Source organism: Eptesicus fuscus, chromosome 7 (assembly GCF_027574615.1).
Source record: "Eptesicus fuscus isolate TK198812 chromosome 7, DD_ASM_mEF_20220401, whole genome shotgun sequence".
NCBI lineage: Eukaryota > Metazoa > Chordata > Mammalia > Chiroptera > Vespertilionidae > Eptesicus > Eptesicus fuscus.
This window is the reverse complement of record NC_072479.1, coordinates 103,940,826-103,956,336: the sequence shown is the minus strand read 5'-3', so window position 1 is coordinate 103,956,336 and position 15,511 is coordinate 103,940,826. Positions and strand designations below refer to the sequence as shown.

Here is a 15,511-nt window from a genome sequence, read left to right as displayed (position 1 = left end):
TTAAAATATTAGTACGAGTATGTTTTTAACATTTCAAAAATTTAATTTTGCTACATTACATACATCCAATTATAAATATATATTTATTTTTTAATCCTCACCCAAGAATATTTCTCCATTGATTTATAGAGAGTGGAAGGGAGAGGGAGAGACACAGAGGGAAACATCCATGGGAGAGAGACACATAGATTGGTTGCCTCCCACATGCACCCTGACTGGGGTCAGGGATCGAGCCTGCAACTGAGGTATGTGCCCTTGACCAGAATCGAACCTGGGACCCTTCAGTCCTAGGCCCAGGCTCTATCCACTGTGCCAAACCGGCTAGGGCTAATGATTTTTTGTTTGTTTATTTCAGAGAGAATAAGGAAGAGGGATGAAGAGATAGAAACATCAGTGATGAGAGAGCATCACTGAAGGCCTGCCTTAGGTTCGGCGCTTTGCATAGACTTCCTCATTTAACCTTCACAACACTGAGATGGGTGCTATTATCATTTCCACTTCACAGAAAAGGAAAATGTCACGTGTCCAGCGTCATCCAGGCAGCAGGGGTGGCGCTCTGATTTAAAGTCACACTCTTAGCCACCACACTGGACAAGGCTTTGGTTCTACTATTGCATGGATATTATTAAATGGAGCCTGGCCTGGGGCAGGTGCTCAGTTAAGTGCCTTGTTCACAAATGAACACGAACACCCCAAGCTCAGGAAGAGAAATATTAATGTGAAAACACTGAAACCTGTAAAGAATTTTTGTGAGTTTATTGGAGCCAAACTGTCAACAATTGCCAGGATAGTGCTCCAGAGAATGGCTGGTTTTCATCTATTTGTATACACTGCAATCAAAGGAGGGGATGTAGGTGGGTTACATGAAATCTATTGGTGATAGATTACAGAGGCGGGAGAAAGCAAAGTGGGGGGGGGGGGGGGGGGGGTTGGGTGGGAACCCCTGGGATTGGATAAAAAGTAAAATGATAGACACATACTTAGGTGGGTGCAGGACAGTCAACAGTCAACAATTAACATAACAGTAACAATGAAGGAACCCAAGGGGTCCAGAAAAAGGGAAGTTACAGGTTACCCAGACATTTCAAAGGATATGTTATCATAGATGCAAAAAGACAGATAGGCTCAGCTAAGGTAAAGGTTGACCTTGTCAGTGAAGATACCGGCCTAGGACGTAACTGCCCACCATCACTGCTTTTAGTTAAAGTTTCATTTCAGACCATCCTTTGTGGTGACTTTAGGTCTCTCAGTTTGCAAGACCGAACGCAGGCCTCCCTGAGCTGTCAGGTCAGCATGTGGCCCCTTCCGTCCACAGAAGGAACGTCATCCCAGCTCTTCCTTCCAGTATTTCCTGGCTCTTTACCTGCGCCCCCCTCACCGTACTGTTCTTTCTCTAATCTCCCAGAACAAGAGGCGGAAGGTTGAGCAAGAGTGGCAAGTAAAACTTCAAGGAACCCATCCTGCACAACCCTGTTCCTTAAGACCTCGCATTTCACAATGCCCGCGTAACCAGGTAATCAAGTCAGCAGTCAGGCATAAGCCTGGAACTGAATTCCTGGGGACAGTCTCTCAGCAACTCACCATCCCGTCCTTCCATTCATTACCACACCCCAAACCTCCCTAAGCCCAAGGACAGAAATAATACTTGCAATGCAGGTTATTAAATCATGCTGCAAACATCCACCCAGCCCTGGGTACTATGGCTGGGAGCTGGAGGATTCTAAGTACAAGGCGTGGGACCCAGCACAGAGCAAGGACTCCAAAGTGTTAGGTTCCTTCCCACCTCCCAATTTCAGAAAACACAGACAAACCCAACCAACTGGGTGGAGTTGTGAAAAGGACGGGCACCGACCAGTGCCTCCCCCAAACGGGCTGCAGAGCATAGAGAAAGGACTTGTCCGTCCTGCAGGCAGGGGAAGCTGAGCAGAGAAGGATGAAGAGTCTTGGGAGCAGAGAGAGGGGTATTGCAGGCAAAGCAAAGGCAAGTCTGAGCAAACCCACAGCCCCGGGACATGTCCTGCAAGGTGCTGAAGGGGAGAGAGTGTGGAACAGAGGAGAGAGATGCAGCTGCTTCCAGTGAAGCTGTGAAAGGCCTCAGTGGCACCATATGGCATCTGACTTTATTTCAGAGGCAAGGAGGGACACCAGATGGAGTGGACATCGGCCACTTTTATTTTGTCCCCTCCCATCAGCACCCTGAGCTTCCTTTTGGTGGTCTTGGTGGGAGGAAAGGCTTCCTGCCAGCAAGTGATTGGCACATGCTCCCACCAGGAGCACCCCTCTTTCGGAAGTGACCCAGGAAAGCAGGGGTGTGGCAGAAATCACTCTGGCGGCGGGGTCCTAACCCAGTTGCCCTGGGGCTACCCTTAGCTGCAGAGCCTCCCTTGGTTCCCCCTATTTTCCAAGTTCAGCTCTCCTGCATTTTTTAAAAAATTTTTTTATTGATTTTTTACAGAGAGGAAGAGAGAGAGATAGAGAGTTAGAAACATCGATGAGAGAGAAACATCGATCAGCTGCCCCTTGCACACACCCCACTGGGGATGTGCCCGCAACCAAGGTACATGCCCTTGACCGGAATCGAACCTGGGACCGTTCAGTCCACAGGCCGACGCTCTATCCACTGAGCCAAACCGGTTAGGGCAGCTCTCCTGCATTTTTGTTCAGTCCCTGCACCGTCCTTCCCATAAACCAGCGATTTCCAACCTTGTTCATCTCATGGCACACGTGAACTAATTACTAAAATTCTATGGCACACCAAATATATACACATATATTTTTTATTCTTTTGCCAATCTGACAAAAGAAGGGTATAATTTTGATTAATCCACACTGGCTGGTTATTGTTGTGTTGACAATCTAAGGGAAGAGAGGTCAGGGCCCCTGACTACAGTCAGGTATTGCACGTTTTAAACATTCTTGCGCACAGCGCTGAAAATCGCTGCGGTAAACTCCTTTTCTGTTCGGGCAGCCCCGGCAGTTTCTGCTGCTTTGATCACCAAGACTCCCGGCACACAACACACTGAAGCGGAAGAGGGGCCTGACCCAAACCGTCTGAGAAAGAGCAGTGATCGAGGGTGCAGACTGCAGATCACCCCCACAGCCCGGGGGGCCAGTCCTTTAGAAAGGGCTGTTCGCTCCTCTCTCCTACCCCCTTTACCCTTCAGACCTCAGCTTACGAGGCACCTCCTCCACAAAGGCCTTCTCTGATCCTGCCTCCCACTAGCTAGGAGCTTCTGCAGACACTGTCCCAGACCTTCCAGATTCAGAGCTTTGGGGTGTACCCTGATGGGTTCTTAGGCACTTAAAAGTTTGAAAACTTCTGCCCTATACTATATTCTGGCACGCTGAATCACATATCCCAGAATATGCTAAATTATTCCAAATTTTGGTCCAATTCTGTCAAAATGAGTATCTTACCCCCTTCTCATTTAGAAAATTCTGTTCACCATCACAACTCAGCTCAATGCCAAAGTCCCTGTGAAGATTTTTCTAATTCCCTTCCTTGTGCTCCAAAACCTTGGTGCCTGTACCTCTGTTATGGCCTCTGTTGTACTTTGCTTTGTATCATGAAAGGCAGAACTGTTTCATTCATCTCTATACCCCAAAGAGTCTAGCGCTGTGCTGGGAATACAGTAGATACACATTCAAGCTGAACTGGGTTGAGTTAACTTTTTATATTAAATTTAAAAACAACTTCTGACCAGACTAGGGGCTCCTAGAGGGGCAGGAATGAGTAGGGGATCCCATGTCAGGATGCCCAAGTTCAACTCCTGACGCCACTTCGGTAGCATAGGAAACCTCAGTCAAATCATTTTATCTGTCTCAGTGCCTCATCTGCAAAACGGGGATAAAATCGAGCATCTGCTCAGAGCACTGTGAGGAAGACAAGTGTCAGGACTCGCGGCCTCACTGACTGTCCACACGTAGGAAGAAGCAGGACTTCCCTGTTGCTGTGGGGTGGTGAGCACCTGAGCTGAGCAGACACCACTTTAACGAGGCAGTTCCACATCTGGTCCGGCAGCCAGAACTTCATCACTGTTCCCAACCAGACCCTAAACCCAACAGACCAGTTCCACAGGGCCAGCCGCGGGAGCTAGATTATTAGAGGCATCTAGACACATATTCATTAGCGATTCCAAAGAGGTGCAGAAAGAGCTGTTTCCAGTTTCCCAGCCCTTCAATGGTTTAAGATTCGTTTCTAAACAGAGGTTCCCAGGGGGCCTGACCTTGAGTCCCAGTCTCTGGGGCCTTGCTCCTCTTTAAACAATCCCATCGTGTCAACAAAGTCTAACCCTTGAATCTTGTGGTCCAGAAACGGAGCACATGTACCCTGCACGTTGGGACTGCTCCTTTGCATCTCACCCACGCCTACCAAAGCCCTTTCAAAGGAAAAAAGAAACATCCCAAAACTGTATTCTAAAAAAAGGCCCTGGGTCCTAAAGAGTCAACCTGCAAACTGTTCCTCATTCCTGCTCAGACAGAGTCAAGAGGTGAGTTCCTGCCCTCCTCCCCTCACCGGAGTCTTGCAGCACCTGGATGTGGACATCCCCAGCCCCACCTTACTTCCGGCGGAAACTGAGGCTGAGAAGTGCTACGGGACGCAGGGGAAGTGACCACACGGAGCAGGCCCTTCCAGGTCCCTCACCCCACCACACCACCTTGTGTTTGCCATTTAGAAGCCGCTTATAGCAGACAGGGCTGTGGCATGGGGTTGAGGAAAAGGATGTGTTTTGGAGTTGGGCAGGTAGTTGTGTGACCTGGGCCTCGGTTTCTTCATCCGTAGCGTACCGTTCAATTGGAGAAAGGATTAAAAGCAAAACGTAGGAGACCATGTAGGTGAAGGGCCAGCACAAAACAGGCCTGGGGGGGGAGGGGTCTGAACTGTGGGATTGACCAGACATGGTGCTGGGCACATGGCGGGTGCTGCCTACACTGTGATTTCAAAACCTGATGAAGGATGGAAAAGAAGAGGTGATTGCAGAGACAGGTAACTAAGGAGAGATGTCTCATTCACCTAGAGAACACCGATGCACCTCAGGATAAAGGTCGGTATGTCTGCACAGGATCCAGATGAAGTGGTCCCACATTCATTATCAAATACACGCATGCAGCAATCCCACTGCCAGCCACCTATCCTGCACTTACACCTGCACGCGCCAAATGATGACTTTACACTGAGTGGCCAGATTATTATGACCACCTGACGTCTGTAGGCACATTAGCCGTACACTGCATCGTATGGGATATGGAAGCCAAAGGCCTGTTTGAACACCTTTGCTGTCTGCAGTTACCAAGATAAAACGTCTCCAATTCGCACAGGAACACAAGGATTGGACAGTCGAGCATTGGAAAAAAGTCATGTGGTCTGATGAATCACGTTTCCAGTTGCATCATGCAGATGGCAGAGTGAGAATTTCGCGGAAACAGCATGAAAGCATGCACCCCACATGCATGAGTACAACCCTTCAAGCTGGTGGGGGCAGTGTTATGGTTTGGGGCTTGTTTTCCTGGCATGATTTGGGCCCTTTAATTCGTGTGGAACAATCTCTGAATAGCATAACATACCTAAGTATCGTTGCTGATTAATAAGTATCTTTGCTGATTAAGTTCATCCTATCATATTGATGGCGTATCCCAGTGGAGATGGCTTCCTCCCACAAGACAATGCGCCATGCCACGGCGCTCGTATTGTGCAGGAGTGGTTTCAAGAACATGAGGGAGACTTTACCTTGCTTAGGTGGCCCCCACAATCACCCGATCTAAATCCAATTGAGCATTTGTGGGACGAAGTTAAAAGAGCCATCAGGCAGCTGGTTCCACAACCATCAAATCTCACAGAACCGGACAGAGCTATTCATCAGGCATGGTGTCAGATTCCTTGCATCACCTTTCAACACCTCATGGAGTCAATGCCAAGAAGAATCGCCGCAGTATTGAAGGCAAAAGGTGGCCCAACGAAGTACTGATGGGGTGGTCACAATAATCTGGCCACTCAATGTACAAAGCTATTCGCCACTGCATTGTTTTTAGCAGTCAGACTGGGAACACCCTCAAATGTCCACCATAAAGGGACTGATGGAAAACCATGCAGCAGTGAAAAGAACTGCAAAGATCTCTAAGATATAGTCTTACATGAAAAAGGGGGCAAGGTACAGGAGAACAAAGCTTAGAGAACGCTACCTATTTGTGTAAAAGAAAGGCAGGAGCAAAACATGAAAATCCATACTCATTATTTGCTTGTATTTGCATTAAGTCTGGAAGGAGGTAAAAAAATAAGTTAATTCCTGTGGGGAGGTGGGGGCTGTGGGCCCTAAACCGATGGTGGACAGGGCTGGTAGCAAGACTTTCCCCAGTACCTCTCATGTTTTTTATTTTGCTACATGAATGTATTACCTTTTCAAAAAAATTTAAATATTTTCCAAGTCATAAGTCCCACCCAACACAGTAATTTATAGCATTGGAAGGGCATTAAAAATGAAAGAGAACAGCTGCAGTGTGAAAGAGCTGTAACCCAGCTCTTGGCTAGAAGAGTCCCCTTTGGGGAACACACACCGATGAACCAACTCCAAGGTGACTTGCTCATCCGTGTTCAGAGCAACAGTCCTTACGCTGATGAAAATCTCCAAATGGCCGGGACCGGTTTGGCTCAGTGGATGGAGCGTCGGTCTGCGGACTGAGGGGTCCCGGGTTCGATTCCGGTCAGGGGCATGTACATTGGTTGCGGGCACGTCCCCGGTGGGGGGTGTGCAGGAGGCAGCTGGTCGATGTTTCTCTCTCATCGATGTTTCTTACTCTCTATCCCTCTCCCTTCCTCTCTGTAAAAAATCAATAAAATATTTAAAAAAAAAAAAAAAAAAAGAAAATCTCCAAATGACACAAGTGTCCCACAGAGACATGGATATACAAGCGTTTGCCTCTCACATGGATCATGTTAGATCATATGGCTATTACACCTCAACTGTTTCAACATACAGCAACCTGTAAGTGAAACTGTAACAATTTGTGTGCGTATTCAAAGGTCAGACAGAATCCAGAAGGATACAATTTGATATTCAGTGCTATTTGAATCAAGTTGCTTAAGAACCTCTTTATATTTAATTACAAAATTGAGGAGAGACAAGATCTAGTTGAATGAGAAGTAAAAATGTACATATTTTTTAGCCCTAGACTGTTTGGCTCAGTGGATAGAGTGTCGGCCTGTGGACCGAAGGGTTCTCGGTTGATTCTGGTCAGGGGCACATACCTTGGTTGCAGACTCCTCCCTGGCCCAGGCCCTGGTCAGAGCTTGTGCAGGAGGCAACCTATTGGTGTGTTTCTCACATCGATGTTTCTCTCTGACTTTCCCTCTCTCTTCCACTCTCTCTAAAAGATCAATGGAAAAATATCCTCAGATGAGGATTAACCCCCCCAAAAAAAGTACGTATTTTTTAAACATGGAGACTTGAACTGAGTATGAGAACAACAAAAGCCTTTTCACTGAGAGGCAGGCAGCACTGAAGAACATTAGGCCAAAGGCCTGGGCGTGAATGTGGAGAATGTTTGTCAAGGGCGAGGCCAGGCTGACCCAGGAAGGAGAAGAAACTGGTTTGGTGGTCTGAGCCATCCCAGAAAAGGGACCTGGATGAGATCAGGAGCTAAAAATGGGTGGAAAATAAATAAGCTGAAACAGCAGCTCTTTCAACCCAAACAAACATTAGCAACAGTGAGATATATTCAAGTGTCAAAACAAAGCTGATGTCTTGAAAAAGGCTAAAAAGCAGATCTGTGCTTCACCTCACTGAGTTTTTCCAAACGATGACTCACTGGAAAAAGGGGAAGTCAGTTTCTAACCCTTCTCACCTCCGCCTCCCAGGGGTACGCCAGCCACACCCTCCCAACTCTCACCCCCTGGCTCACTGGGTTGGCCAATCCAACATTCCCAGTGATGTGGACACTCAGGCTGGGGACCCACCCAACACCCTGAACTTCAAGCACTTCCTTTTCATTAGACACCTCTTTACAGAGCGCCTCAGTGCCAGGCACTGTCTGGGGACTCTGCCAAAGATGGTAGTGACTGCAGGGAGAAGCCAGCAGAGACCCAAGACAGTGCCACCAAAAGGCTCAGGGACTGGAAGTTCCTCACAGATGAATGCAAGTTATCTGACAGAGTGAGCCCTCCAGAGCCCATCAAGTAGGGACAGTGACTGACAGCTCAGTCACATCAGCGTACCTCGTCGTGGACTTCAGAACAACAAGACAAGATCCTACAAGCTTCCAGGAGAAAACAGGTCACACATAAAGGATCAGGAATCAAATGGTATCAGATTTCGTGACTACTAGAAGCTAGATGACAATTAGGCAATGCCTTCAAAATTCTGATATAAAATTATGTTTAACCTTAAAATTCTAAACTTAGCCAAACTATCAGATTGGAGTGAGGGCAGAATAAAGTTGTTTTTTAGACAAGCAAGGTCCCCCAAAATTTATCTCCAGTGTACTCTTGTCCAGGAAGCTACTGGAGGATGTGTTCCACCAAAAAACAAGGGAGTGAAAAAAACAAGAACTAGGGAACAGGGGCTTCAGCATCGTCCCCGGGGGATGGCTAGAGTGGTTAGGGTAAGTGCAGGACAGCAGACCTGGACACCATCATCAGATGGGTAAAAGAGGGAGGGCTCCAGGAAAGACAGCAACAGGGGGATAAAAAGAATTGCCTACCATACTGAGAGTTTCTGTCCTAAGATTCAGAGTTGAATTAGTTATGGGAACATGGGAAGTAATCAAGTGAATAAATGCGGCCATTATAAAGCCCTATGAAAATACCAACAGCAATAATAAATGTAGAGGATCTACGCAAGAGAAACGAAAACATGTCTACACAAAAACATGTACACAAATATTCATAACAGCTTCATTTCTAATAGCCAAAATGTAGAGACAACCTAAATGTGCATCAACTGATGAATGATAAACAAAATGTGGTGTATCCATACAAAGGAACACTAGCAACACAAATAGACCTGAACAACATTTTGCCACATATTGTTATGATTCCATTTGTATGAATTGTCCAGAATAGGCAAATCCAGTAAAATCTCGATATAGCAGACTAATTCAGGCGAGGAGGTGTTTGTTTAAGCCAAAATTCTGTTATATAATAAAGTAGGTTTTTCCAAATGCGTATGTTAAAAAATTGACAAAGTAGTTTACCTGTTTTTACTTAAGTAGATACCTCTGTGTAATTAAAATTAAGTATGTATGAAAAGCTTAATTTCACAGAAAAGTTTTCTATATGCATTACTGTAATTTTAAATTTATACTGAGATCTAGTAAATGCCTGCATTCACCAATCACTGCAAGTAAACAAATGCACATGGCTGGGGCATGACTTAGTGACATCACACATTAAAACTGCTGCAGAAAGTCACGTCACACGACAACGGAACAAATTACCCAGCGTAATGTGGTGTGATCCCATACTAATCATTTGCTGACGTTGTTAAGGAGCAGTGACTCTTGGACTTAAACGTGTAGACCATAGTTGCCAATCCTATATAATAAAAGCCTAATATGCAAATTGTCCCCTTGACCAGGAGCTCGACCACTCACTATGTCGTGCACTGACCACCAGGGGGCTGCGTGGACCATGGCAGGCGTAGGGGGCGACAAGGCACTGGCAGCGGGCAGCAGTGGAGGCACTGCCGGCCCCGATGGGCCCTGACGAGAGCGAGCGGGACTACGGTGAGATGGTGGAGCAGGTGAGCTCCCCAATCGAGCCCCCACTCGCACCTGCCTAGGCCTGGCGCTGCCCGCTCACCTGCTCTACCATCTCGCCGTAGCCCGCCCTGCACCTGCATGGCCTCTTCCAGGTAAGCCAGGCCGCAGCTGCCAGGACCGCAGGGGCTAGTCGGGCTCCCCGTAGGTTCGCACAGGAGCCGATCTGCGAGGCCGGCCGGGAGAGAGCGCGCTGCCCGACTGGCTTCTGTGCGGTGCTGCTGGGTGGCCCAGAGGCCCACGCTGCACCCCAGCCTGCGGCATCCGGCCACGCTCACCACGCATCTCCGCATGGGGACTCAGGTGCTGTGACTCAGGTGGAGGGGGGCGCAGAGGCCCGGGGGCCCAGGTGCTGCCCAGGGCCCAGAGGTCAGCTGGGACCTGCCCTTCCACACCAGTTGCTCGCACTTCGATTGCTGGCCAGGCCTAGGGACTGCCCCCATGCATGGATTTTGTGCACCGGGCCTCTAGAATGTAATATTTAATTATGTTGGCGAAATTATTTTTTCTAACATATGACCTATTCGCTAAAATTTGTTAAAAATAACAGTGAATTAATAACAAAAAAATATCCTGTTAATGTAATTATAAATAAATCTTGGTTAAAAGCATCTTAAAAGTAACAGGGTGTTAATTTAAAATTTTTTTTTATTGATTTTAGAGAGAGGAAGGGAGAGTGAGAGAGGGATAGAAACATCAATGATGAGAGAAAATCATTGATTGGCTGCCTTCTGTACGTCCCACACTGGGGATCAAGCCCACAACCTGGGCATGTGCCCTGACCAGGAATCTAACCGTGAAACCTCCTGTTTCATGGGTCGACACTCAACCACTAAGTCACTCCAGCGGGTGACTGGGTGTCAATTTTCACATATGACATATGGACGGAAATTTTGTCCTTTAAATCTGAAGTCCGTTAACTCAAGGTCCACAAAATCAAGTGTTTAATATAAGTAGATTAGGTCACTGAAGTTTCTTTAACCTCTGAAGAGAACAGCTGCCTCTACTTTTCTATCACCTCCTCACTCCTGACGCCTTTCTGGTTTATGTAGCCTTACACTCACTTATCCGACTGCTGTCAGCGATCAACCTCCTAACTGCCAGATCCCGTACCCCTTTCATGGCCTGTCATCCTTGCTGTCCTCTGCATCACTGTCTCCATCATCCATTAACTAGTCTTCAAAAGCTCACCTCCCATCAGTTATGACACTTCCCTCACCGGATCTGACATCCTGGTTCCATCTCCCACTTCTATCCTCAACTCACTAGTCACTACTCCTCCATCTCCATCCTCAGGTTTGACCTTCTCCTGAGCATCTGCCTCTCATCTCCTAGTAGATGATCCCCATGAATCTTATCTTCAGCCCCTTTAAGACAAATTTTCATCTCCCCGAACCAGCTCTTCCTACTGGCTTCTGAACTCTCCCAATGCCCGGATCAAAGCCTTGTTGGGGACCTTAGAATTCCATCTCTGCTCTGTCTTCAGGGCCACGCCTTCTGAGGGCACGTCCTGTCACATCTAGCAACTTGCAAAACAGCCACTTCCTATCCATGTCCCATCACCCTCTCAGTATTACCTCACACCTAGATGGCTGCAGTTCTCTCCTAATTGGCTTCCCTGACTCCAATCTTCCTTGCCCATCACCACAGTTGAATTTCCTTAAAATCCATGATTAATGTGTCATCACCCCACTTGCAAACCCTCCCTACATTCCACAAACCGTCTATGTCTGGTATGAAGACTCCCACAATTTGGCTCCAACTCACCTTTCAGAACATACCTTCTACTGTTTTCTTACACATACCATTTATGCCAATAAATCACTTGTAATCGTTTACTTTATCCTTCTCCTTCCACATTTTTGTCATGCTGCTTCTGCCACCCATCTGTTTGGGTCAAGCAGAATAAAACCTCTACAATTATGTCTTTCCTTATCCCAGGGGAAGACGATCCTGCCTTTGTCTACCCAGAAGACCTGGCTTATCATGAAGCGTGAGGCCCTGTCTCAGTACCGACACCTACAAAAGGTAGTGCTCTAGATACCCTATCACAGTGATGGCGAACCTATGACACGCGGGTCAGCACTGACACGAGTAGCCATTTCTGATGACACGTGTCCGCTGAGGCGGCCGCATGCCGAGGATGAAACATTTGCTGCTCCTGAGGATGAAACATTTGCGAAATAATGTTTTTTCCTCAAAGGGACACACTACCTGAGTTATGCTCAGTTTTTTGGCGAAGTTTGACACACCAAGCTCAAAAGGTTGCCCATCACTGCCCTATCATAAGAGGCCTGGTGGCCTGTGACCACCGAACATTCAACAGTGGAACAAGGACCTAAGCCGAAACCGGTTTGGCTCAGTGGATAGAGCGTCAGCCTGCGGCTCAAGGGTCCCAGGTTCGATTCCAGTCAAGGGCATGTACCTTGGCTGCGGGCACATCCCCAGTAGGGGGTGTGCAAGAGGCAGCTGATCGATGTTTCTCTCTCATCGATGTTTCTAACTCTCTATCCCACTCTCTTCCTCTCTCTAAAAAACCAATAAAATATATTAAAAAAACAAACAAAACAAAACAGTGGAACAAGGACCTGGAGATCAACTAACACACATGCTTTGTTGGGCCAATGTTTAAAAATCTGGGTATTACACATAAAAATCCAGACCTGGGCATCTCTCTTCTGAGACTCCTCGCTTGCCTACTCAGTCTAAATTTGGTTACCAGTCACTCTCTGTAACATGGACCCATTTTATTTTCACAGAGCCATGACACAACAGTGTCATTTATTTTATTTGTTCAGCTTGTTTCCTCCCTCAAGAACTAAAGTTTCCGCAAAGAGAAGAGACCTTGAATGTCTTGTTCAGAGTTAATCAGCTATTCTCAGCACTTTATCCATCACAGGGGTAATTAGAAGCCACTCAGAGATGTGCTTAATGAGTGAACGGATATGGCCTCCTTGGGCCCATTCGCCCTGGACTGTAGCAGGGCCAACAATGGCAAAGGATTCTGCTCACCTGCCTGCCCTTCCTAGAGGCAGGTATGAGCTCTCGAGGTTGCAAGTATCCCCTCTCCCCCACCACACACATACAACAGTATATGCATCTATACCCAGTCTCTTCCTCCTCACCTGGCGGCTCCCGATTTAACTCAACCTCAAGGACTGTGTCTGGTACAACTTAGAATCCAGCCTAGTCCAAGGTCCTGGATTCATTCAGGCATTCCACAAATATTTAGTTCCAGGTGCAAGAAATACAGCGTGAACAAAACAAAGGCCCTTGCCCTTGTAGTGCTGAGGTTCTGGAGGTGGAACTGGGTAAGTTCAGGGATGTTTGTACCTGCAGACCACTGGCCTTCAGCTGCCCAACACATCTTGTCCTCCAAGGCCCAGGGGAAGGGCCACTTCCTTGGTGTCGTTTTCCTGGTAAGCCAGCCTTCATCAAGCTCCCCAATGGTACCTTTCACTTATTGCTCTGTGCAGCTGTGAGCTGTTCTATCCTCAGCACTGCAGTTTTATTGTTATTCATCTCAGGTTCCAGGAGACCATAAAATTGCCTTTCCTATCTTTCATGTTCCCTAACAGCTCAGAAACCACAGCTGGCATTTTAATACTTGTTGACCAATTAAAGACAGGGAGCCACTTTTTCCCAAATCTGGTATGGAGACCTACAAAGCCACTGAACCGCTGCAGTAGTTTCCAGAATGTACAATTTACTCAGAAATCTACAGAGACAAAGTTAATACTTAACCACTAGGTAATTTAGCACATTATAAATTAAGACGAGTAGGGATCGATTATGGAATGGGAATGCAAAATGGACATAAATTTCTCCGTGTGAGCCTCCTGGTAGGCAGCTTCAGGCACACTTTTACTGGCTGCGTGGCCTTGGGTAAATTATGAACTGCCTTGGGCCTAAGTTTCAGGATCCATGAGAGGGGATGAGAGTAGTATAATGGTAGTTAAGAATTGAGAATATTAATGTTTATGGTATTTAACAGAATACCTGGCATGGAAGTGCTCAACACATGTTAGCTGCCTTTGCCAAGTTCCAAATACTGCCCTCCCCCATTTGTTAGTCCATCTCTGTTTTAGGAGCACTTGGCGGAAAAGACTGTGGTTAGACTTGGTCATTCAATTAAAGGTCTTACCATGCTGCCCAGGTGACCCAAAAGGGAAATCAAGGAAAGGCCAAGGGTAAGATGTTATAGAAGCAAAATGGGAAACTGATCCTTTCCCATTAGCTGCTGCCAATGATCTCTTCCCCTTGAAGACAATCTGCTACCTCGGTTTCTTCATCTGTACAGTGGGGATGGAACCATCACTCCTGCCTGCAAGGTGTACTGAGATCCTGGACATGGAAGCACTGGGCAAAGTCAAGAGCACAGTGCACCTGGGTTACTGTTTAAGAGCACGGGTTCTGGAGCATTTAAGGTTTGATCTTAGCCAAGTTAACATCTCCTGGACTCAGTTTTCTGTTAAATAGAAGGAATAAGAATATCTATCTTGTAGGACTGCAGTGAGGAATACGTGAAACGATATCAAGTATTTGGGGCCTAGAACATCAGAAGAGTCCAACTATTGAGAGTCACAATTACTAACCTATTCATTGGGCTTCTCACCCTCAAGGGTCAGGTGGAAGCCTGATGTAGAGACAGCAACACTGGCCCAGGAACTGGGCTCTGTAAACAGCTGGGTGACCTTGGGCAGGTCGCTGATTCTTCCCAAACTCTGGGTTCCCGTGGTAACAAATGAGAGCATCGCAAGAGAGGATTCCCAGGCTCCCACCAGCTCTTCCACTCCACTGTTAAGACTGCTGGACCAAAGGCCACCCGCTCCCCTGCCTGTGCCCGCGGGGCCACAGCTCAGAATTCCTGCTGCTCAACTCCCTTTGCGGCGCGACAGCAGGAGAGCCCGCGTCTTCATTCCACAGAGATGCTTCCATACCCGCCACCACCGCTCGTTTCATCAGCCACTCGCTTTGGCAGGCGCTCGCTGCCCAAGGTTCCCCCGAGATCCGGAGACCCCTCGTGGGTCAAGCTCAGAAGACCAGGGCTGGGGGCGCCGAGCCGAGGGCCCGGCTCCGGGAATCCGAAGCCGCCCCCGCGGCGGGGCGAGGAGTGACAGGTGCAACGCGGCGCGGCGGGCGAGTGGGACCCGGGGGGGCGCGTGTAGGCGCGCGAGGGAGGCGGCGGCCGCGCGCTCTCCTCAGGCCGCGGTCGCGCTCCCGGCCTCACGACCCTCGCTCCGCCAAAGGGCACGCGACGCCCGGGAGCAGACCCCACGGGCTGTCGGAACGGAGCGGCCGGGCTCGGGTTCAAACCCGCAGCGCCCGGAAAGCCTGGGACGCCTCGGGGCGGCCGCGTGTGCCGGTCCTTCCCGCGCGAACCGGGACTCCGGGAGGGGGACGCAAGCGCGCCCGCGCGCGCCGCCGTAACCCCTTCCTCCCCGCGCGCCCCCGCATCCCAATCCCCCACCCATCACTCACCGTCGATATCCCCCAGGGTCAGCTCGTCGCCCAGCTCCGTGAGCGTCTCCATGGTCTCCAGACCGCCCAGCTCGCCGCTCTCGTCCATCGTCCGGCTCGGCGCAGAGGCCTCCCTGCCGGCCTGTTCAGGGACTCGCGAGGGTGGTGCCGCCGCCACCACCCATGACACCCGACAGCCCCCGCCCGGTACCGCCTCACCGGCCGGTGCCACCCTCCGCCATGTCTGCGCCGCGCAGGAGGGGCGGGGCGGGATTCCCCCGCCCCCACCCGCGGCCCCGCC

The 15,511-nt window shown here is 48.7% G+C and overlaps 1 protein-coding gene across 3 annotated transcripts in view; it reads right to left on the bottom strand.

Moving 5' to 3' along the window:
• SREBF2 (sterol regulatory element binding transcription factor 2) overlaps positions 1-15,511 on the bottom strand; it is a 51,446-nt gene extending 35,935 nt beyond the window's left edge. For 2 of the 3 annotated variants that reach the window (XM_054719581.1, XM_054719582.1), the window contains exon 1: positions 15,232-15,510. In XM_054719581.1, the coding sequence (XP_054575556.1) occupies positions 15,232-15,319 (88 nt within the window). In that variant the 5' untranslated portion in view covers positions 15,320-15,510. Of the gene's footprint in view, positions 1-15,231 lie in introns of all 3 variants that reach the window. The other variant, XM_008144564.3, reaches the window with a different exon arrangement.